The sequence below is a fragment of the Haliotis rufescens genome, unplaced genomic scaffold (genome assembly GCF_023055435.1).
Source record: "Haliotis rufescens isolate VD_foot unplaced genomic scaffold, xgHalRufe1.0.p SCAF_11, whole genome shotgun sequence".
Classification (NCBI taxonomy): Eukaryota; Metazoa; Mollusca; class Gastropoda; order Lepetellida; family Haliotidae; genus Haliotis; species Haliotis rufescens.
The window spans coordinates 10,304,388-10,323,741 of NW_025963791.1; the positions used below are offsets into that span (position 1 = coordinate 10,304,388).

Below are 19,354 nucleotides of genomic sequence, written 5' to 3' on the forward strand. Positions count from 1 at the left end.
GGTCCATTCCATGAAACGAAGATGTGTTGCTTGCATCGCAACCAGAGGCGGACACACACGCTATTGATCTGTAAATTGACATTTTGGCATGTTCATGTGTTTTTTTTTATGAAATCACGCATTTTCTGAAGTCAGTAATGGCAAATTAAACCATTTGAACACTTACAGGAGTCTTTTATCTTTTGCAAACCGAAATTTGTTTCAGATTTGGTAAAAAACATAACTTTGCATTAAATCTTATTCAATGTCACAGGAACTTTTGTTGTTCAGTATATGTGAAACCAAACCCTGTGCTCTGAAACCTACCAGTGGGCCTTCTCATTTGAAAATGTAAGCAAAGCAAACTTCTAGTTTTACATGCTATAACATTTACTACTATTCGGAGAGATTCAGCCGTCAACATTTTGCATACATTAGCTCGGATTATTGGGAATATGCATCGGTTGATAATCGTTGGAAGAATTGAGGAATTACTAAATTATCGGTTTCAACTGGCGGCTCCCAACTGGCCATAGGACACTTTCAGGATTTTTATAGGTCATTCTTCTATTTTATCACAAAAAATAAAATTAGTCTTCAGAGTCCACTTGCATACAGCGATCTTAGCGCTACAATTATTGTAAATCCTAAGATCGCGATCTTAGGCTTCGGCTACAATCGCCATCCACTTGCACAAAGAGATTGTAGGCTGAGGTCATTGTAAGCTACAATCGAAACTTACAATTGGTCCGGACCAATCTTAAGTAGCTAAGATCGTTGTAGTCCCTGACAAAAGGGCGTGCAAGACAGGGCTTGTTTCACAATAATAATCTGCTTTCCGTTCAAACACTGCCTCTTTAATTTGTTCAATTTTATGATTCGAATCAACACTTCAACAACACGAGGACCGCACCACAGATGTAACGTCAGAAATATCGTTAATTGCGATAGTGAACCACATAACTATCGAGTCGATAGCTTAAAGTACTATTCCCACCCGTCTCAATGCTGAAGGAAGTCTGAAACAACATACCTTATCAAGGGAAAGATAAAACCTAAGTCGTCTGCAAGCGATTTGTAACGTCCGTGACCTTTCAGATAAATCAAGGGCAGCTAATCATAGTTTATACTCTAGATGGGAGTGGTTTCCCTTTGTATATGTATCGAAGAATCTACCTTGCCCAGTGTATTTATGTTGTAGAACCGCCGAGCTCCCCTTGTATCTCTTTTGGATCACATTCGAGTCAGTTATTTTGTCTTTAGTTTATCCTTAAATTAATCTACAAGTAAACACAAGTTGAAGTGCAAAATCATACGTTTTAAACTAAAATCGAGTGGGACGGGCACGAGCGGTTGTAATATCTGAATTTATAAGAAACTAATACAAATATTCATCAAACAAGCAAATACACATGATGAGACATTTGAAATTTGTGTAAAATATCCCATAAATAGCAGAAGTAAAATTCACACTTTTTAAAAAGTATAATTAATTCCCAGTGAATATATTTTAAACTGCTTTCTTGAAACATTATTCATTATTCTTATTTCCCGTACATGCATTCTTGAAATCTCCCGTCTTACTGTGTTTTGAAAAGATTAACATCCTTTGTAATAGCGGCAAAACTAAAACATGAAGGATATACATGTATTTAGGATTTTACGGAAAGCTCCCCCCAATAGATGACGATCATACATTTACCTGTTATGTTATGAGGACATATTATTATTTTCTATTTTTATTTTCATAATAAGTATGTCACTAAATCTATATGCAAATATTCTAGTTATAGTTTCCTTAAAATAATTGGGACCTTTCAACTGTGCAAGGTGCGATGGAGGGAGGTACATGTTGTGTGTACCGGTTCCACACGTTGAATGCGCAGCAAGATTTGCGCGCTTGCAGACAACCGTAGACAGGAGTCTAGTTTAAGATATTTATACCTCAACCATTGAAGATTTCAATCTTAGTTAAGTTCAATCAAAGCCGTCTTACAATCGCGTTAAGATGGGTTTGTGCAAGTGGAATGGGACAACTGTATGGTAATAGTAAAGTTGATTGTAGCCGCTTAAGATCGATTGTAACTAAGATTGTTCTGTGCAAGTGGACCCTGGACAGTTTGGATGACAATCATTTTATGTCCGAGAAAAAGGAACGGATGTCGAGAGCTGTGTGCATGGGAACTTTGTAGATACACACAAACAAAAAATATACTAGAATGGATTGTCCTGAGCCATAGCATTGCTCACCGCCGACATTACAGCGGCTTACAGTTGACCTTTTTGTCTTTGCACATGAAGACCTCTCCCTCGTTTTTTGCCATCATTGCGCAAACTTGTTTTTTGCCACATACAACAAGTTTTTAACATTTTAAAAAAAGCATGCGTCTGAAAATAAACCAGGATTCCAGAGGCAATGTAGTGAATCACAAGGTTTTGATCTCGCGAGATCCGAGTTTTATGCAACTCGCCAACTTCAGTTCGTACAACTAATTGCATACAACAAGTTGCACCGTGTGAACGCCCCTTCAAACAACTGGGAGTTCAACTTTACCACAGGGCTCTGTACTGACAAGTGACCAACCTTGACAAGGAGCATTCCTGCAGTATCTTACAGCGCCATTTTCTCCTATACAAGGACCACCATTGGCAGGTAATGGGTTATCACAACGACGAAAACGACGGCGGGATCCTGGGCCACATGTCACGTCACAGGTTGACCATTGCATCCAGTCACTCCAACCACCCTTCACTGTTGAAACAATATAACGTGTATATATTAGCTGCAGTTACTGTATCGCCTCATGCGTCTATTAGCAGCTTTACTATATGTCACTAGAGGGGGTTATAAATATACCTTTTGAATTGTGTCAATGTGCGCGGTTACAATTTTTGGAAAACAAGATGGCGATCCACAAAAAAGTTTAATTCCGACTTTTCGTTTCGATCTGGATTCCTTATCCAGCATTAACTTTCGTTGAATTGAAGAATATGTATTTGGAGGAGAGTGAATAATGAACAAAACTTATGCAGGTTTCATTTTTTCAAATTGATTTGAAGCCAATCGGAGATGTAGAAGTGAACTATAAATATCCACAGCGCACAATGGTACATTTATCCAGCGGGGTGATCCGTGGCGCAAAGAGGGGCCGATATTTAACGGCTAAAGGTTAACTGACTATAAATGTACAGTGGAAATTGGACTTTTATAGTCAGTTAACGCCCATGCCTCGGGAAGATGGCTGAAGGTATATCGTAATTTACTTACAGCATGTAATCACTGTGGTAAGTTTCAGAGAGGTTGAAACGAATAAACAAATTTAGACATATAGATATGAAAGTTTAAACACTGTAATGATTAGAGAGAAAAAAACGAACTATGAGGCGATGTGGAGTGGGGTTTAACGTCGCGTCCAAGATTATTGTACTTATAGCGACGTGCATGCACGTGTGTGTGCGTGTGTGTGTACGTGTGGCTGCTTGTATTAGTCCGAGCTGATGCCGATTCATAGCGCTAGCCAACTGAGATACCGCGCCGCAGTTTTACATGAATACCCCACTCAGAGTACACTGACTCCGAGCTGACCAGTCCTTGTTTTAGCGCCTGTATTCTTAAAACGTCTTTAAAATGAGGAATGTGTAACTTGATTTAAAATCTGATCATGTACATCACGTGACAATGTTAATATCAGATCTGCATTGTACTATGGGCCTTGATGCCTAAAATACTGAATAAACTGTCTTTATGCCGAGCTCCAGACAGGGTAACAACAAGTACAATCTTTTCACGTCTTTTGGTATGACGCGGCCGGGGATCGAACCCACGACCTTCCGCTCCCCCGGGTGGACGCTCTACCACTAGACCACGGAGGCGGTCTCGAACTATTCGGAATTACGGATTATCTGTTCCGAGTGTTTGTTTCTTTATTTATTTGTTGTTTAACGCTGCACTCAGCAATATTCCAGCTGTTTGACGGCAGTCTGTAAATATTCAAGTCTGGACCAGACAATCCAGTGATTGACATCTTGACCATCGATCCACGCAATAGGGATACGATGACATGCATCAACCAAGTAAGCGAGCCTGACCACCCCATCCCGTTAGTCGCCTCTTACGACAAGCATAGTCGTCTTTTACGGCAAGCATGGGTTGCCAAAGACCTATTCTACCCCGGGTCTTCACGGGTCCTGTTCCGTGTGAAGGAATGGTACTAGTGCCGAGCCTTTGGCGCTATATGTAATATCTATAATAAAATATTGTTACTGTACAAACCGTTAACTAACAAAGAGTTGACCGTTTATATTTCCCAGAGAAGGGTTTCAGGAAGAAATGCGCTAGGTGGACAATACATATATTTTTTTCCAGAGTATTCTAAATTAAATGCTTGAGTAAACATATACTGAACCAAAACCAAATTAAAAACTTCACAATCCTAAAATTTTAACATTTTGACCAGTTATCATTGTGGGCCCTTATTGTGTATTTAGACAGGAATGGCCACGTATTGTCTTCAGATAACACCCGTTTTTGTGCAGGTGAATCGATCAAAATCATGTGCACAGCACTATAGTGGAAAAAGTGGTTTTTCACGTGCAACTGGTCACGTGGCCATAATACCGCACGTGTTTTCAGCCATACTTGTTAGCAGTCATTAACAAAAAAAGAAAAACACAAGAAAACAAGTCTTTACGGCCATTTGTCATGCCACGCCTTTCAAAAGTGCAACGGGAACGTGCCATCGGCATGTTGCAGTCGGGAACGTCCGTAGCTGAAGTCGCAAGGACGATTGGTTGTAGTCGACGGACTGTTTATGATTTACAGACACGTCTACAGCAAACGGGTACCACCGCTGATCGCCCTCGGTCCGGTCGACCACGTGTTACGTCACATGCAGAGGATCGTCAGATTGTCTTACGTCACCTCCGTAACCGATTTTTGACGGCTACATCAACCAGAAATGAATTGTTTAGGGGTAGACTGAGTGCGCAAACTGTTCGAAACCGTCTGAGAACTGCTCACCTTCAAGCACGACGGCCATACTGCAGGCCGATTCTGACTAAATTACACAGACGTCAACGTCAATTGTGGGCACAGCTGCACTTACGAGCGACACTTACGATGAGGAATTGGAATCAAGTCGTCTTCAGTGATGAATCCCGATTTAATCTTCGATTTGCAAATGGTAGGGTGAGGGTGTGGAGGCGCCGTCATGAACGTTACGCCCAGTGTTGTGTACAGGAAGTTGACAGATTTCGAGGCGGAAGTGTCATGGTGTGGGGTGTTTTCTGTGGCAATGCACGTTCCAGGCTTCTTGTCATCCGTGGCAACCTCAACGCTGCTGCTTACCGCGACCAGGTACTGGCACCAGAACTTCTGCCTTTTATGGCAGCACATGGACCCGGTTTGATCTTCCAACACGACAATGCCAAACCCCACACAGCAATTTTGACAAGGAATTTCCTTCAGAATGCGGGAGTCAACGTCATGGACTGGCCGTCAAGGTCTCCCGACCTCAATCCCATCGAACACGTCTGGGATGCTCTTGGCAGAAGTCTGCGCACTCTCCAGAACCAACCACAGAATTCGCAAGATCTTGGCACCATTTTGCAGCAACAATGGCGTCGTCTTCCCAATTATGTGTTCACAAGCATCACAAGGTCCATGCGGAGGCGTTGTGTGGCAGTTGTCAACGCACATGGTGGCCATACACGCTAATGAACTTGTGTGCCATCAGATTTTCGTGCTTGGGACTTATTATTTAAACTGTTGATGTTATTACCGAATACCGTAGGTGCTTGGAACAAATTATGGTTACCACCGTTAATGAAAATCCTTCTTTTGACATTAATGATTAAAAATTACCTTCTCCGATACATTTATCCGTTGTATATCATATATGGGATTAGTTTTAAAAATGTGAAGTTTTTAATTTGACTCAGTATACTTATTTCAGAAATTATGTTTCAGCTTCCGTCAAAGGCTTTAACAAAGTTAGCTCAACAAATCATACTTGTCTGGGCTCTTTTGTGGGAATATTTTCACAAAAAGTTTGATATCTGGTAGTGATACCGTATCCGACGTAATAACCGCCCAGGGCGCTCTCAAAATTAGAACTAGGGGGCTTTTATTAGAATATAATTTTGGTGAAAGAGTTGAAAGATCGTAAAGTTCGTGGTTTATGCTGACAGCCTGAAATGATACAAAAGAAAAGTCTGTGCGTATTATACACGAAAGATATATTTTTCCAGAATTTAATTGCCCGTAATTAAGGGTGCATATAAGACACGAGTGCGTATTATACACGAATAAATAAGTCTTGTGTACATTGATCAATCCGAAGGGTGCTAATTGGGATTGTTAACTAGCCAATATATTAACAAATTTGGCCTCGGGCACTTAATAGAGCGGGGCGCTTATTACGTCGAATACGGTAATTTGTGTTGAACAATACCGACTTCAAAAGCCGCTCTCCGAATGTACCTGGGCATTGGGCGATGTTACAGAACTGTATCTGCCTGATTTCCCCACAACACGTGGCATTGACGGTATATTCACATCCCCTGTCCCTCTTCCTGTAGCCCCCACCACAGGATCTGGAGCAGGTGGACCAATCTGACCACATCTGGTACTGGGACTCTCTTGACCTGTCATACGGCTGATTGTACGGGTCTCCCCACGCAGGCGTCACCTGGATGAAAATGACAGTGGGTTATAAACATCTTCCTCTCTGGACACTCAGTAGTTATCAGCGGTTAAACAAACATAAACTGAGGAGCAAAAGAAACTATACCTCTCAGTTGATATAATATAATATATATAAGATAGCTGCGCGATACATCGCAAAGAACAATGAAGAACAAAGCGTTTTATTTCAAGAAAAAACATTGTTCTATCATTTCTGGAGATTCGAACATGCGCTCGCAACTTGATGACATCGTATATATGACGACGTTATTTTTGAGAGGGGAGTGTCTAGAGAGTTGTTCCCCATAGATGTAGCTGGGCAACGCAGATAAACGCAATGAATGAATAATCGCATCCCAAAGCGGGAGAGATATGACAATCGGTATTGGGAGAAAAGGTACAGATTATCGAAGTGAGAATATCCGGGAAATACCCACCTGTGCACAAAATGGACTTGTCCGTCATTTCCGGGGTCGGATTCTAATGAGGGAGTCATCATTATTTAAATACGGGTAAATACGTTTAAATCTTGTACAATTTATCGTAAAGCTTATTTCTCTATATTTTTCATTGTTCCCTCATTCGTTTCCTTCAGTATATTTTAAGTTAGCGACAATATATACAAAAATGAACTGTACTAGCGCTTACTCACTCAAAGAATACTTATACATTTTTCAAAAATATAATTTGATTTAAAACTTTCAAAAAATAAAAAAGAAATCGCAAAACACACAACTGCTGATGGGTATCTTAGACTTCCTATCTTTGAAAATCAATAAACATTGTATGGAATTCATTCTTAGCCGAGCCTCCATTGAACCAATGTATTTTTACCCCAAATCACCCAAAATTCTTTTCACAAAATGTTGCAGGAATGAGTGATGGTTAGATATGATCAAATTTAATATCAGTTCTTTCAATTTCCAATTCCATGAAAAACAAGCTCGGGATACTTTCTTTTGCCCCTTTATTTTGTGGAACAGGTGTCCGATTAGTCAAAGACCCCACAGTCGCTATGCAGCGTTCCTGAGATTCAATAAACTTAAGGGATATACCAGCATCACTTCGGGCTTCCCCCCCAGCACCAAGCTGACACGCCGTGATGTAACTGAATTACTATTCAAAGGGGTACTGGACTCACTAAATCACTCCCTCACTTAACAATTAGTTGTTTGCTTGTTGTTTAACGCCGCACTCATCAATATTCCAGCTATATAAAAGCGGTCTATTAATAACCGGGTCTGGACCTGACAATACACGGATTGACATCATGAGCTTCTATCTACATAGATGGATACAGTGACATGCATCAACCATGTCAGCGGATCTGACTGGCCAATATCGTTAGTCGCCCCTTACGACAAGCATCGGTTGCTGAAGAACAATTCTAACCCAGATCTTCACAGGGGTATTCACAAAATACATGCACATGCAGATCCACCTGCAGATCCTGATTCCAGCGTTAGAAATTGGCACTCGTCCTGTAGTTCTTGCCAAACTGCCACAAAGTTAAGGTATCATAAGAACTAGTAGAAATGTGCCCTTTTAAAGGGTTTTGCTATATGTTATCATTGTTAAGGTCAAGCTAATATTGGACTTCAACTGTTAGCTTTTAGCAAATTAACATGCACAATGCTGAGTATGAATGAGGGTGATCCATCACTTGTTTCCTTGCCTTTCGAGGTTTTGCCGCTCGTAGTTGTGGTATTCCACCTGGTGTAGACTTGTCTGGAGAGAGAAATAATGATGTTTCAACTGTTCAGGTGAAAGTGATATACTATACCACCCGACCACAAATGGACCCATAGTCACCACCTCAGAGACAGAGAAGAAAATTATTATTCTATGCGCAAATAAAATTATTTAAGATCGTATTTACACTTACATAGGAATATTTACTTTTGAAATAAATCTCAGTCATTAGTATACTTATATAAGTAGGCAAGGGAGTGGTTGCAAAAATTAACCAATTCATATTCTATTATCAACATAGCATGATAAATGAAAAATATAAGGTTTGTTTACAATACAATTATAAATTGTTGACATAATCGATATACATAATTGTTAAGTGGGATGTACTTAAAAGAGGCAGTTCTATATGTTTACTTCTTAGATACTAGATCGTGGTATTTTGGACAAACTAATAGAAAGCGAAACTCATCTTCAATCACATTTGAATCACAAATTCTCAGTTCTGTAAACAGAAAACCTTGTGCTGTATTTTACTTACTTTGACGTGTACGCTGTGAACGCTTGCAGTCACTCGTATCAACCTCTGGGCCAAAACAGCCGCCCCCGCCGGAAGGATAGGGGTCAGCGCACATGCGCAGTCGCGTCTTCCTGCCTTCCCCACAGACGGCAGAACACACAGTCCATTCTGACCAATCCGACCAGCCGCCTTTTTCTGAAAAAGAAAAGTAAGTATACCTGTCACAGTTTAATTGAACTCTACAAGTCATAATCGCCTCAAGCTGTGCTCACTTTCCAATTACACCGAAGGATAAGCATGTAACTTCCGTATCTCGAAAACGCACGTAACTCGGCAGTTCCGAAAGATAAGAATAAAAGCAGCCCTAAAAGTGTTGTGAAATATCGTCTCGTTGATGAGACTGCGCAAAGCAGTGCCTACTAGGACACGGCCTGTTGATGTATCAAATTAAGAGATCTGGTTTGGATGTGATTGAGCACTGCTCCTTGTACTTACTAGGGCAAGCTCCCTGAAAACACGGCCTGCTGATGATGAGATTGTCCACTGTTTCCCCCCGGACAAGACACTTTTTCTTGAGAAGACACGACCTGCGAGTAACTTGAGTACCGTATGTCCCACAGGATACGGAACATGGGCTGAAGGCGGACCACTCAGAAAACACTGCCTTCTCATCCCCTGCAAATTGTCATCAGTATTTTTATGAATAAACCTTGATTCCATCTGTGTTATCTAAGTGTTCGACAAAAAAACTGATAATTCAAACAACATATATAAATAATTATATCAATGGGGTGTGGGTGACTAAATCCAACTGAACAATGTCTCCACTAACCTTTGATATGGTAACAGTTCTTCGCGACACACGATTTCTTCTCGTAGACCGGCCCCGGGCAGGCTTGACCCCCATTGATAGGATGAGGGGAGTCACAGGTACGATGCCGGTACAGATAACCATTGCCACATGGCACTGTGCATTCCGACCATACTCCCCACGCTGACCAGCCTCCATCAACTATGACACATGGAATAGACATAGAGAACCTTACCCGTGTGTCTTTTGACATCAACTCTGCCAACACCAGTCGATAAAAGTTCAAAACTCCGAGGCTTGCCGATATTTTGATATAATTTTGATGTCAAAAGACAGACGGTAGACATTCTATTTATCATTCAAATTCATTCTTCCAACTTATTCAGTTTGCAAACAGTAATAACTAGTGTCTAAAGAGTAAAAGGTGCAGTCGACCAGTTCCAGTGACAGAGACAAGTGATGTCATGTGGCGTCATGGCAACTGATGATATCACGACGGTCTACAAATAAATAGGATCAAATCAATGCATTTTCCCAACGATATCTCCCACTAGAGATCGCTTGATATCCATATATCTTTTAAAGTAAGTTTTGGATGATAAATATGTTCATGATATTAGTTCGTAATATCCGTAGTTCGTTAAAAGAATATGTACATCACATATATAGCAAATGGGCGGGACCCCAAAAAAGTTCGTTATTTCCACCAGTTCTTTATAAGCGTGTTCGTTATAACCGCAGTTCATGTATACGTGTTATGCATATAATAGCTTCTGACATGGCCTAGATATTGATATCCCATTAACGCCATCGTTAGGCCAATTGATACGATAAAATATGACAGTTGTATCCATTAATAACTATTTCAGGGATGTACCGTTGTAACGATATTATTCATAACTAAAAGGACACCGGTGAGGGTGATTAGCCTAGTGAGTCATGTGAGTCATGGGGCGGTCGGGTAAAGCGTTTGCTCATCACGCCGAAGGCCCGGGTTCGATTCCCGACATGGGTACAATGTGTGAAGCCCTTTTCTGGTGTCCCCACCCGTGATATTGCTGGAAATTGCTAAAAGCGAGTCAAGACACGTATCTGTATCCTCAACTTACCTGGACACGCCCTCTTATATTTAGCGCAGATCAGGTCAGACCAATATTTGTCCTGAAAACAAGTTATATGTTTAATTAATGAAATGACTCTTAGAAAATTTGTATCGTTGGTGTGGTCCTCGTCGCAAACAAGGAAAGCAATAGAGCGATTTGAACGCCTTCAAAATTGCAGTACATTATTCCTTTGATTGTTTGTTAGTTAGGTGTATACATAACGCCCCACTCAGCAATATTCCACCTACATGTATATGACGGGGGTCTGGAAATAATCCGGTCTGGACCAGACAATCCAGTGATTGACATCAGGAGCATCGATCCACGCAATTGGGATACGATGACATGCATTAACCAAGTCAGCGAGCCTGACCACCCGATCTCGTTAGTCGCCTCTTACGACAAGCATAGTCGCCTTTTACGGCAAGCATTGGTTGCTGAAAACCTATTCTACACCGGATCTTCACGATCCCCACGGTAGTAGAAAGCTCAGTGAGATAACTTCCCAGTATCTACACATATATTCAATAAGGATAAATAATCCGTAATTTCTCATTTTTATCTCGTTGATTATTCTTTAAATAATTTCTCAACATCAAGTTCACATGATATACGGCTTTTCCATTGGAAACAAGACGGTCACATGACCGCGAAATCAACATTCAGGATAACCACGACACATTTTACCTTGATATTGCCAACTTGTTCATTATCAGAATAAATCACGTTTTGAATTAAAATTAAACAGAGTCCGAAGAACAATAATGTAATTCAATTTGATTTACCGTATTCGACGTAATTAGCGCCCCGCTCTATTAAGCGCCCACGGCGATATTTGCTAATATATTGGCTAGTGAACAAACCCAATTAGCACCCCTTCCGATTGATCAATGTACACAAGACTTATTTATTCGCGTATAATACGCACTTGTGTGTTATATGCATCCTTTATGGGCAAATAAATTCTGGAAAAATATATCTGTCGTATATAAACATTTCAGGCTGTCAGCATACACCACGAACTTTATCTTTTAACTCTGTTTTGTTTTCACCAAAATAATATTCTAATAAGAGCCCCCCCCCCCCCCCCCATTTCTAATTTTGAGAGCGCCCTAGGCGCTTATTACGTCGAATACGGTAATTTATTTGGTGACCTTGTGAAACAGAAAGGGGTTTGTGTACATACTCGCATGGAGATGGGGAGGTACTTCTTGAGCGTTTCGTAGGTACAGTGACCATACATACACTCTATGCCGAGTTGAGGAATAGCCTTGTGGACCTCCTTCAGATGTTCTCCAGCCTCCTGCAGACCCGTCGCCATAGCAGCTGAACATCACACAACAGTTAACTTAAAGGCAGTCATCGAGTTATACTATAAAACCGGAAGACCTAAAGTAACACGTGGCCCCAGACCTTCGCGATGTAATTCCATGTTTCAGTACAATATTTTGATTAAATGTATCTAGCAAAACAAAACATTCATTCCAGTTATGATTGTACGCCTAAGCCTTTTCATGAAGTGACCGCTCGATGACTACCTCCGATGTCGGTTGAAACTACAGACAACAGTGAATGAATGTTGTTTTACAACGCTGCCAGAAATGTCTCAGCTTTATAACGGCAGCTTGTATGATATAGTCAATATAGTCATGACCTGATAAACGAGTGCTTGACAGCATGAACAGCTACCCAAGCCATCGGAAAACGATTGTAAGAAATCAGTGTTATATTTTAGAATACTCCGAAGTCACACAGGAAATAGTTGTGTCCACTCACTCCCCACGGGATGGGTATGGCTTTGCATCATGTAAATAAAACAATGGTGTAGAAGTTTAAATTTTTAAATGTTTTTTTAAACTATTTTTAATTTTCAAAGGGGGCATCTTCTTTAACCAATACATCCAAATGCATATTTTCTTGAAGGTAATTAGTTTGACTGGATTTCAGACAAGATTGAATAGAATGCGTTTCAATGTTATCTATTCAGATTGAAATCATACTCTTACAGTTAGTCCCCAACAGCTTCCCTTCATCTAGTACGCCATCTAAATCTAGAAGGGGCGGTCGGGTGGCCTAGTGGTTAAAGCGTTCGCTCGTCACGCCGAAGACCCGGGTTCGATACCCGACATGGGTACAATGTGTGGAGCCCATTTCTGGTGTCCCCCGCAGTGATATTGCTGGAATATTGCTAAAAGCGGCGTAAAACTATATTCACTCACTCACTAAATCTAGAACTGTGGATAACCCGCTGGAAAACTGCAAGTGATTCTGTGGCATTATTGGTTAAGCAAGCAAAATGGTTTGCCCTTCTGTTTCCATAATGAACTACTGTTTCCTGATGGGATGCATATGACAAAAGTGGCGTGTTGCACTATTGCGCTGAACGATGTTGCTGATTTCCTTTTTTTGTAAATAGTTTCTTGCGTATATATTTATAAAAAAAATGAATTCAATACGTTGTCTATAGTGTCTTGTCTGTTATGAATACATATTAGTCTGTGAAGTTATTTCTGTTGACGTATTTTTAAAAAAAGAATTGAATTCAATACGTTGTCTATAGCATCTTGCGTGTTAATGAAGAAATAAGTAGTCTGTGAAGTTATTACTGTTGATTTTTTTTATTTATAAAAATTGAATTTAATACATTTTGCGTTTATTGAGGTAAAAACAGGTATGCCCACTTTGCGTAAATCCGCTATTGAAGTCAATTTCGATGATCCGAAGGTCTTAGGACAAAGGACTTTTCAGCGACATTCATGCATATTCAATTCACAAACACTCTTTGGGCTGAAGGGTGGTTTGGTCCGTCCGAACTAACGCCCTATGGCTTGTACTCACAGTCGTTGCATTGGCCATTACAGTCTGCTTTTTCCAAAAATCGGCCAAAACACTTGAGGCCATGATTGGCTGGTAGAGGGTTGTTGCACTGCCTACCCCGCGTCCTGTTCCCCACACCCTGACACCCGGCGGAGCAGCCAGACCACTCCGCCCACAGACTCCACTGGCCGTCAACTGTAAACATAGTCGTTCAAGTTACGCAAAATTAACTGCAAGAAATTCCGTGGAAATTAACTTTGTTTGTTTGTTATTTAACACCGCAATCAGCAATATTCCAGCTGTGGACCAGACAATCCAGTGATTGACAGCATGAGTGAGTGAGTTGGGTTTAACGCTGCTTTTGACAGTATTCCAGTCATATCGCGGCGGCGTGTCAGCTTAATGTTGGAGTAAAGCCCGAAGTGATGCAGGTCTCAGACGTTTACCACTTCGGTGAAACCCACGAGCACGGGTATGATGCTGACAAACCTAGAAACATAATCGGGGCAAACCGGGATTCGAACCCACAATCATAGGTTTCTGGCTTACCCAAGGGACGCAACTCTGCACAGCGAATCGCGGCGCCTTAGACGACTTGGCCACCCGTGCCCCCTGACAGCATGAGAATCGATCCACGCTGTCGCAATTGCGATACGATGACCTGCATCAATTAAGTCAGCGATCCCGTTAGTCGCCTCTGACGACAATCATAGATTGCTGAATGGATTGCCATTCTAACCCGTATCTTCACAGGTTTTTTTGCTATTATGTGTTCATAAACCAAAAAATAAATAGGCCACGCCCACGATTGTCTGATAACAGAATGGGAGGGGCTTGTGTTGCTTTATTGCTACAAACGATGCCACTGATTTCGTACTGTTGTCTATAGTTTTTTGTGTGTAGGTGAAGTTATTATTGTTGACGTACTTATTTATATGAATTCTCTTTAATATTCTTTTGCGTCTATGCAGTTATAAAAAAGGGTGCACACTTTGGAAATACACACTATACACACTCTACGTTTATACCACCATAAACGCAAAAAACATACTGATCCCAATTCTTAAATAAACAACGGCTTTACTATTAAAAATCGCAGTTTAAACGGTCTAGTGTACAGGATTGAAATTTGACATTTGTAAACACCATTACTGTATTCGACGTAATAAGCGTATTCGACGTAATATATTGGCTAGTGAAAATCCCAATTAGCGCGCCTTCCGATTGATCAATGTACACAAGACTTATTTATTCGCGTATAATACGCACTCGTGTCTTATATGCACCCTTAATTATGGGCAATTAAATTCTGGAAAAATTTATCTGTCGTATATAAACATTTCAGGTTGTCAGCATAAACCACGAAATTTTACTCTTTCAACTCTGTCTTTTTCACCAAAATAATATTGTAATAAGAGAGAGCCCCCATATTTCTAATTTTGAGAGCGCCTTGGGCGCTTATTACGTTGATTGCGTTCCGTCTTTTCTTTTCGGAACATTCGATGTCTGTGAGGGAAAGTGATGAAACTGATACTAACTTGGACATAGCGTTATATCCGTTTTCAGGACGCATTTGTATGTTTGCCAAAAAACATCCTGAAAAAGAAAATGAAAGTAATTTGTGATAATGGTTAGAATATCAACTGATACATTTAAACAACAACTCCAAATTTAGCTGAATTTCTCGAAATTACCACACTATTTATGACATATTCACTTATTAATTTAATCACTGATCATGTCTATTCGTAACTAATGATGACCAACCTTTTCTGCCTTTGTGGTACCATCTTTCCAGTGGAAATATCCTGGTCTAGGGGCGAAGGCTTTGCTAGAGCAGATATGGCGGCGTAGGCAGAATTTTACGAAGCTGGTTTTGTTAGACAGGTGAACATAGGCGAGTGTGTCTAGCATGTGATGTGTCAAAGTGTCCTTATCTGTACAATGAAAATAAGCATTCTTTCATGATATATAATTCAACTCACCTTCTGTTTGCAACACACAGAGCACATGTCAAATTTCAATTTCTGCCCAATAGTTAAGGTGTCATAAGAACTAGCAGAGATTTTATAATTTAAAGGGTTTTGCTACATGTTATCACTTTAAGGACTAGTAGACTAAAAATGTTAGTTTCAATCGCTGCAAGAAAGGATTATAAAGGCCCGTCTGTTTCTGCATGTAACTTACTGGACGGTGGGGAATCTAAGTGGTTAAAGCGTTCGTTCATCACACTGAACGCACGGTTTCGATACCCCACATGGGTACATCGTGTGCAGCCCATTTATGGTGGCCCCTTATTTCTGTAATAGTGTTATAAGCGGCGTAAAACCACACTCACTCACGATGTAATTTACAACGTCTGAATATTTGCCAGACTGTCATTTGGTTAAGTGTCAGTGTGACATAAAACGTCACCATAATATTTATGCGTACTGTGTTGGTTCAAATATTTTCTATATTTTTTATATCGCAAAGCTTCATTGTTAGGATACAAATAACTGAAGTCAAAATGCACTTTCCCGATCCACAGGACTCTTTGGCGATTGCAGCGAAATCATGTACGTCGAGGAATAATTCTAGGATATGGGGCCTTGTGTTTTTAACCCATAAATTTGAAAAAAGGCCCACATTTTCAAATACAATGGGGCTGTAAGGGTAAGTGTGGTGTAGCTCTGGAATATATGAAATTTTCACAAAAAGCGATAAGAACTAACAGTTTTAGCCCCCTCGCCCTTAATAAGGGAAAATTTCTACTGGATAACTTAACTATTGGGCAGTTTGGCAAGGACTGTATGACTAGTGCCAATTTTTAACGCTGTATCAATAATGTGTTGTTTATTTAAACTTTATATCCGCCCTTTTGAAAGTACTGTAGTTATCAGTTGGATGGACCGGCAAAGTATTCGTCAGCCCAACCTAAATCTCATTAAAATCAGATCTTAGTTCTCGCTATCGCTATCGCTAAACATAACGGTAGCGAAAACTAAGATCTGATTTTAATGAGATTGGCTCAAACTGTTAGCAAAAACTATAATTTGGATTAAGAAAAGACATCTGAGATATTGACCATAAACGTCCACGATGAGTCTAAACATCTGACTGAAATGTTTCTCCGATTATCGTCGGAGATTATGCGGAGGGGAGGCAAGACTATGATGGACTTACTTGCCCGTGTGATGGCATCACACACCTGTGACAGACCAATGATAGCCAGAACTGCTCCCAGCACGTGCACCGCCTTCAACTGCAGGAGGTAGCACTCTTATTACACATTTCAACATTGATCCCACGTGAAGAAGGGTGTCACGCATATTTACCTGCACTTACACAAAGGTAGAATGTCTTTGACCGATCCCTATATTTATGCATTGCGATTTTACCTTATGACATGGCTTACGATACCTCTCGTATCATATACTGGGTAGCTGATGTATAAGAGTAGTAATCAGATATATTTTCACTGACAGCTTCCATTATATGGCCCACCATATAAGCCCCGCAACATTTTGTTAATCCTCGAATACGAACCTGCAACCTTTTCATTTCTAGTCCATCACGCTACCACCTGTGCTACATAGACTGTTGTCATCGCAGATGTCACTTTTCCTGCTCATCATTAATTTCGCTTGGTTCGTTTGTACATTATGTTGATATTGTACCATGTAGGGCAGACTAAAAAGATTGATAATCAGAATTATGGGTGATGTGAAGAAATTTTAACGATTATCGATGTGGAAATTGTGTCACCGATAATATCTTCCATAATATATTGTTTTTAACTTTTACTTCGCCGAAGCACTTGTTATGTCCATTACCAAAGATTGAAGGCAACTGATTTTGTTATATCTGAAATGTTCACAATGTAATCCATGCATAAATGTGTCACCACTGAACAGTGATGTTGTTTTGTCTCTGAGCTTTTTAGGGGCGGTCGGGTAGCCTAGTGGTTAAAGCGTTGGCTCGTCACGCCGAAGACCCGGTTCGATTCCCGACATGGGTACAATGTGTGAAGCCCATTTCTGGTGTCCCCCGCCATGATATTGCTGGAGTGTTTGCTAAAAGCGGCGTAAAACCATACTCACTCACTCTGAGCTTTTTAGCATATTTGCTCAGTTACATATCCGATATTTATCAATAATTGATCGCTATTTCGGAAAGTAATACACTATCGGCTGAAACTTGCCTCCGTGTATTTTATAGGGCTACATATTATAACAACATTCCATCGTCATTTCCACTACATTTTCAACCGACAGTGCAATCAAATATTGATCTATTGGATCAGTTCAATCATTTCAATATTTGTTTTTGAATAATGCAAAATCACAAAATCGTTAATTAAAAAATGGAATAAGGAGGTTTTAGAAACTGATATTAAAAGTTTAAAATCAATATCAGTGATGTCAATGGATATGTCTGTTTCAGATTATATTAAAAGAGAAACAATAGGGTGTTATAGTGACAAGCCTATGTAGATATATTTAAGCCAAGTATGTATTGGGAAAGTAGAGAAGAAATAATTGAAAACTATCTTAAATTGCGAAGCATAAAAAGAATGGACAATGAATGTTAGGTTTACAATACCTGTACATAGTATAGCAAGCCAATCTACACTGACCCATCCTAAACAGGACGATTTGTGTGGTATGTGTTTCGCAAAATATGATACAGTCTTAAGACCAATCCCATCGCCCCCATATTAAATGACCAGTCCCTAACAGAAGAGAAATATGTTCGTTCGCTCTTGCATATGGGAGATAACTAGGCACGGATTGCGTGCTAGTTTAGTAGAACTAGAGTGACGTCCCTTTTGTTTTCGAAATTCAAACCGAACGTTGATATGGACCCGCACAAAGGTTGTCATAGAATTTGTAACACAGCTGATCAATTAGGCAACTATTATACCCCCGTCTTTTAGTGACAACTCTGCAATAATAAATTAACCTTTCATTAGCCATGAGGTCTAGTTGTCATAAACATTCGCACTAGGCTTTGTCCTAATTCAAAAATGGCGGTCCAAATAAATGCAGTACAACGTATGATACGATTGTAATGGTGGTACATAACGTGTATTCAACGCCTGTCCCAATCAACGTCTATATAATCAGAATTTTAGCTTCAAGTTCACAAAAATATAGTCTAAAGTAACAACTAGTACCCTAGTGGTGGTAACACACGTGGCCTATAAATTTGGTAATCATTTCCGGCATATTCTGTAACCATGAAATGATCTAGTTCCATGACCTATATAAATATATGTATCGTATGTAACTTTATGAAACGTATGTAATACTAATAATATAGACAAGGTTTTCCCCGCTTTCGTCATGACGAAAATAGATCCAGTGTTTCACGGAACATCCGAAGGGGTGTGTCACTCGGATGTCGGTTACATTTCTGACTCTTCAAAATATTGTTTTAGATCGAGATAGGAATAATCATCACAGCTCTTTTCTAAACGGTGAAGGTTTGACAATATTTGGTTTTCCCCCATCACTTCTGTATCTACTTACCTTTGACAACATCACATATCCTGTTCATTTGATGTGTTTTTTTGTTCACATAAACTTGTTGCTCCTCTGTTTATGTGGTCCGTTTCAATCTGTATTCATAATGGCGGCAAAAACATTGTGATGTCATCGATGACGTCAGAGGATGCCACATATTGCCGCTTCCGGCATACAGAAGTCACCTGTTGCGAGTTGAGGCGAAAATCTTTTTCAGAAGCAATTATTGGGCGGAATAAA

General features: G+C 40.2%; 1 protein-coding gene across 2 annotated transcripts in view; it reads right to left on the reverse strand.

The window, feature by feature from the left end:
- LOC124146355 overlaps positions 1 to 19,259 on the reverse strand; it is a 45,069-nt gene extending 25,810 nt beyond the window's left edge. For both annotated transcript variants that reach the window (XM_046516604.2, XM_046516603.2), the window contains exons 1-13: positions 19,121 to 19,259; positions 16,773 to 16,851; positions 15,375 to 15,544; positions 15,146 to 15,203; positions 13,629 to 13,802; positions 11,977 to 12,116; positions 10,797 to 10,848; positions 9,709 to 9,888; positions 9,372 to 9,551; positions 8,898 to 9,071; positions 8,340 to 8,392; positions 6,461 to 6,668; positions 2,564 to 2,731 (exon numbers count right to left, since the gene is read on the reverse strand). In XM_046516604.2, coding sequence (XP_046372560.2) covers positions 2,564 to 2,731; positions 6,461 to 6,668; positions 8,340 to 8,392; positions 8,898 to 9,071; positions 9,372 to 9,551; positions 9,709 to 9,888; positions 10,797 to 10,848; positions 11,977 to 12,116; positions 13,629 to 13,802; positions 15,146 to 15,203; positions 15,375 to 15,544; positions 16,773 to 16,851; positions 19,121 to 19,132 — 1,648 coding nt within the window. In that variant the 5' untranslated portion in view covers positions 19,133 to 19,259. The remainder of the gene's footprint in view (positions 1 to 2,563; positions 2,732 to 6,460; positions 6,669 to 8,339; positions 8,393 to 8,897; positions 9,072 to 9,371; positions 9,552 to 9,708; positions 9,889 to 10,796; positions 10,849 to 11,976; positions 12,117 to 13,628; positions 13,803 to 15,145; positions 15,204 to 15,374; positions 15,545 to 16,772; positions 16,852 to 19,120) is intronic.
- Positions 19,260 to 19,354: the final 95 nt, after the last annotated feature.